This window comes from Sus scrofa, chromosome 4 (assembly GCF_000003025.6).
Source record: "Sus scrofa isolate TJ Tabasco breed Duroc chromosome 4, Sscrofa11.1, whole genome shotgun sequence".
Taxonomy (NCBI): domain Eukaryota; kingdom Metazoa; phylum Chordata; class Mammalia; order Artiodactyla; family Suidae; genus Sus; species Sus scrofa.
In genome coordinates, this window is record NC_010446.5 from 96,837,594 (window position 1) to 96,841,823 (window position 4,230).

At 49.7% G+C, this 4,230-nt stretch overlaps 1 protein-coding gene across 1 annotated transcript; it reads left to right on the forward strand.

Moving 5' to 3' along the window:
• LOC100152299 (late cornified envelope protein 3D-like) lies at positions 2,198-3,425 on the forward strand. The gene is made up of 2 exons (XM_013997120.1): positions 2,198-2,301; positions 2,835-3,425. Exon 2 carries the CDS (start codon positions 2,856-2,858, stop codon positions 3,144-3,146), a length of 291 nt encoding a protein of 96 aa, XP_013852574.1. The 5' UTR covers positions 2,198-2,301; positions 2,835-2,855; the 3' UTR covers positions 3,147-3,425.

Sequence of the window (4,230 nt, forward strand, 5' to 3'; positions counted from 1 at the left end):
TCCAATTAGACCCCTAGCCCGGAAACTTCCATATGCTGAGGGTGCAGCCCTAAAAAGACAAACAAAAAGAAGAAGACAGGCAGTCAAGGATGGTGCTAGGGCAAAGCCTGAGAGTTATCCACTGAATTTCACGAAAAAGACAGGGAAAACTGTCCATTGAGTCATTGACAAGGATATTTTCATCCTTTGAAATGATCCGAAAATGTGTGATTTGTGTTACTTTTCTAACCACTGGCTCCCTCCTCTCTGCTTCACTATCCCACCACTCCCCTACCTTCCACCCTCACCCACACCCCCACCAATGACTCAGGGTTGCAACCTGTGAGGGAAAAATGACTTCCGTGCTTGCTGCTACCACAAGGACAAGGCTTGCCTCTGATAGCCACAAGATAGAAAAAGATAAAAATTCATTCATTTTTTGCAGCAAAGTCTAAACCCCAGTATCCTATTTTTTTTAATTGTTATTTCCCCAATACAATTTTTTTTCTACTGTACAGCATGGTGACCCAGTTACACATACATGTATACATTCTATTTTCTCACATTATCTTGCTCCATCGTAAGTGACTAGACATAGTTCCCAGTGCTACACAGTAGGATCTCATTGCTAATCCATTCCAAAGGCAACAGTTTGCATCCATTAACTCCAAGCTCCCAATCCACCCCACTCCCTCGCCCTCCCCCTTGGCAACACAAGTCTATTCTCCAAGTCCATGATTTTCTTTTCTGTGGAAAGGTTCATTTATGCCATTTATTAGATTCCGGATATAAGTGATATCACGTGGTATTTGTCTTTCTCTTTCTGGCTTACTTCACCCAGTATGAAAGTCTTTAGTTCCATCCACGTTGCTGCAAATGGCATTAGTTTGTTCTTTTTGATAGCTGAGTAGTATTCCATTGTGCGTATATACCACATCCTATTTTTGATGTGCCCCATAGCAGTTGGATTCTGTATGTGGACCATTTATTGTTGGCATAAGGACTTTTTCTATGTTTGTTCAAATCTGCTAGACTGCATGTTCCCTGGAGAAACATACCATACCCTCCTTTTCACTGCTCTGTTCCCATGCTGACCATGGTGTCTAACCTATAGTTGTCACTGAGAACAAAGTAGACCCAGGTTGCTGGTAATGAGTTGGCCTAGATATAGTAGCTAGGCCGTGTGTTCTCCAATCAAATAGAAACAAGTTCACAGAACTTCAACATCAGACAATTTAATTCTGTGACCATGAAGGGGTTAAAAAAAAAAAAAACAAGACCACTCCGAGTACCAACAAAACAGGGCATTGTCCAAACCACCAAAATGACCAGTATCCTCTTTTATGAGCCAACATGAACAATTTCTACTTCCTTACCAATTACATCCTTAGCCTTGTCCCATTTTTCCAGTTTTCTAGTTAAAATTTATTGAGATACACTGTGATAGAAATGCCTCTTCTTGCTGATAGCACCTAATCCAGAACAAAACTTTCCTTCCTTGAACCCTCCACAAAATTACCTAACCCAGTCCCAAAGGCTTGAATAAGCACATCTTAGTGTTCCCCGGGTGAACTGCCTCATCATTGCAGCAAGCCAATCTATACAACTTTGCTCCACTGTAGGTCCTTTTGATATTTTATCTGCTCATTTACATAATTCTACCTTAGTTCTCTTAAGGGCTCCCCTGGCCCAGAAAAGGCCTGAATCCCATCCTCCATCTGTTTCCCAACATATCTTATCCCCAGGTCCAGTGGTCTCAGATCACCCAACATCTCCAGAAGTCAGGAGCCAGTTACATTTGAAGACATTATTAGCCTGGGAATACCCACAGCAATTGGAAATTGCCCAACAAAAGACGAGGTATCTGGAGACAGGTGTATCACAGTACACATCACATGGTATCAGACATATATGCTTGCTTCTGTCATGTCTGTCCAGTTACACTGGAAACGCTCAAGGTCAGGAAATGTGTCATATGCAGCGCCACTGCCTTGCTGCCCAGCAAAAATGCAAGAGGCAGAGCTGAAAATAAAATATCTGAGCTGAATGAGTGAAAGGGGAAATGGCAGGTCCCCAACACGACTCCAGGCTAGTCATCGAGATTTCCTGATGCCCTCTTACCAGATATCTTGGCAAACATGCAGGAAGAAGCTGGAGACCAGGCATGGCAGTGTGTGGCATGGTCACCCTCTCCCTGGTTGTGAAAACAGCAGCATGCTCGGGCCATGCATCACAAACCAGCACAGGATAAAAGGGCTCCTGCCCTGGGAGCCTCATCCACAGCCTCCTCAGGAACAGCCTCCTCCTGCCTCCTCTGCCTTGGTGAGTGTCTGGAAGGGGACAGAACCTCAGCAGGAGTGTCGGGGAGACAAGCTCAGAGGTAGTGGGGAAGATGGAAGCGGAGGTGTCTGTGGAGGCAGCAAGAAGAGGCCCCTGGGGAGCAGCTGGGGACAGGCCAGGGGACAGGGAGCAAGGAACCCGTGCAGGGTGCCCTGGGTCTGTGGCACACCGGAGCCCTGCCTCTCAGCATCCCCTCCACTCTTCATCCTGAAACACACAGGCCCAGAGACCTTCTCTGGGAGACATTACCCAGCGCGGCGTATCTGCTTCCAGGTCTCTATGCAGACAGACTTGGGGCCCAGTTAGAAGATGCCAGCGTTGTTTGGGAAGGAGGGTGAAGTGAGGGAACTGTCTTGCCAGGTCAGCTGAACTTAGATCCACTTCCATTTTCCTCTGGAACCTCACAGCTCGGGCAGCAGCAGGTTTGGGGAGCCGAGGCCCTGGTCAAACTGTTGAGAGCGGGGGAGACACTGGGCTGGAGCTTCTGCACTGACCTTTTCCTTTAATCCTTCCAGGCTCCCTGACCTCCTGCCCCGATGTCCTGCCAGCAGAACCAGCAGCAGTGCCAGCCCCCTCCCAAGTGCCCCTCGCCCAAGTGCCCCCCAAAGAGCCCGGCACACTGTTGGCCTCCAGCCTCCTCCTCAGGCTGTGCTCCCATCTCCGGGGGCTGCGGGGGCCCCAGCTCTGAGGGCGGCTGCTGCCTGAGCCCCCACAGGCGCCGCCGGTCCCACCGATGCCGGCTCCTGAGCTCCGACTCCTGTGACGGAGGCAGTGGCCTGCAGTCCGGGGGCTCTGGCTGTGGCCAAGGCTCTGGGGGCTGCTGCTGACCTGGGCTCCTGATGCTGAGACAAGCGATTTCGAGGAAACAAAATTCCAAGGACCACGTCAGCCTGGTGTGTTCGCTCCCAATACCCAGTCTCTGTGCCCTTGGCCTGTGCTGGGATGTTCCTGGAAAGCATCCAAGCCCCTAGCAGGGCTCCTCCTACCCACTTTCCAGGAGCCCCAGGATGCCCACTTCTACTCTGCCGGAACTTGCGGTCCCCAGCCCCTCAATTGTCATCACCCATGTCTAACCCTATGAATGAATAAAGTTTTTGTTTCCTCAACACCACTGGACTCTCTGTGACTGTGCTGCAACCAGGCTGCTCTGAGTCTCTTTCCCCTCTGCTCTTCCAGGCACCTCTACAGTGCATAAGGAACAGATCCTGATTCTAGACCAGAAAAACGGCAGCTCCAATTCCTCCATAGGGGCCTTTATGTTGGACAAGAAGAGGAGGAGTGCAGGAGTTCCTCTTGTGGCTCACTGGGTTAAGAACCCAACTAGTATCCATGAAGTCACAGGTTCGATCCCTGGCCCTGCTCAGTGGGTTAAGGATCCAGCATTGCCATGAGATGTGGTGTAGGTCACTGACGTGGCTCAGATCTGACATTGCTGTGGCTGTGGTGTAGGCCAGCAGCTGCAGCTCCAATTGGACCCCTAGCCTGGAAACCTCCATATGCCCCAGGTACAGCCTGAAAAGCAAGAAAAAAAAAAAGAAGAAGAAGAAGAAGAGCAGGGGTACTGTTTTTGACTCCACACCAGTGAAAGGCTTTATTTTCCCCTAAGCTGGTGTGGGAAATGCTCCCCCTTCAGCCCAGACTCTGCAGAGGGTGGCCACCACCATCTGAATACGGAAGGGTATTCCAGAACCCCCAGCCAAAAGACAGGATCGGGGAGCTGATGAACCCAAAAACCAGCAGAAAGGTTGTTGAGAGACCAGGGAAGGAAAGGAAGGCCTCAGGGGTGACGATGAATTCAATTTCTTCAGTAAAGATCTGGGCTAGTTAAATGGTGGGTGTTAAAACTGAGTCGCTTGGCGTTCCTGTTGGGGTGAGGCGGAAAAAAAAACCCACTAGTATCCATGAGGATGT

What these genes read in the sequence shown, in the direction of transcription:
- LOC100152299 (XM_013997120.1), top strand. Translation starts at nt 2,856, where the DNA reads ATGTCCTGCCAGCAGAACCAGCAGCAGTGCCAGCCCCCTCCCAAGTGC.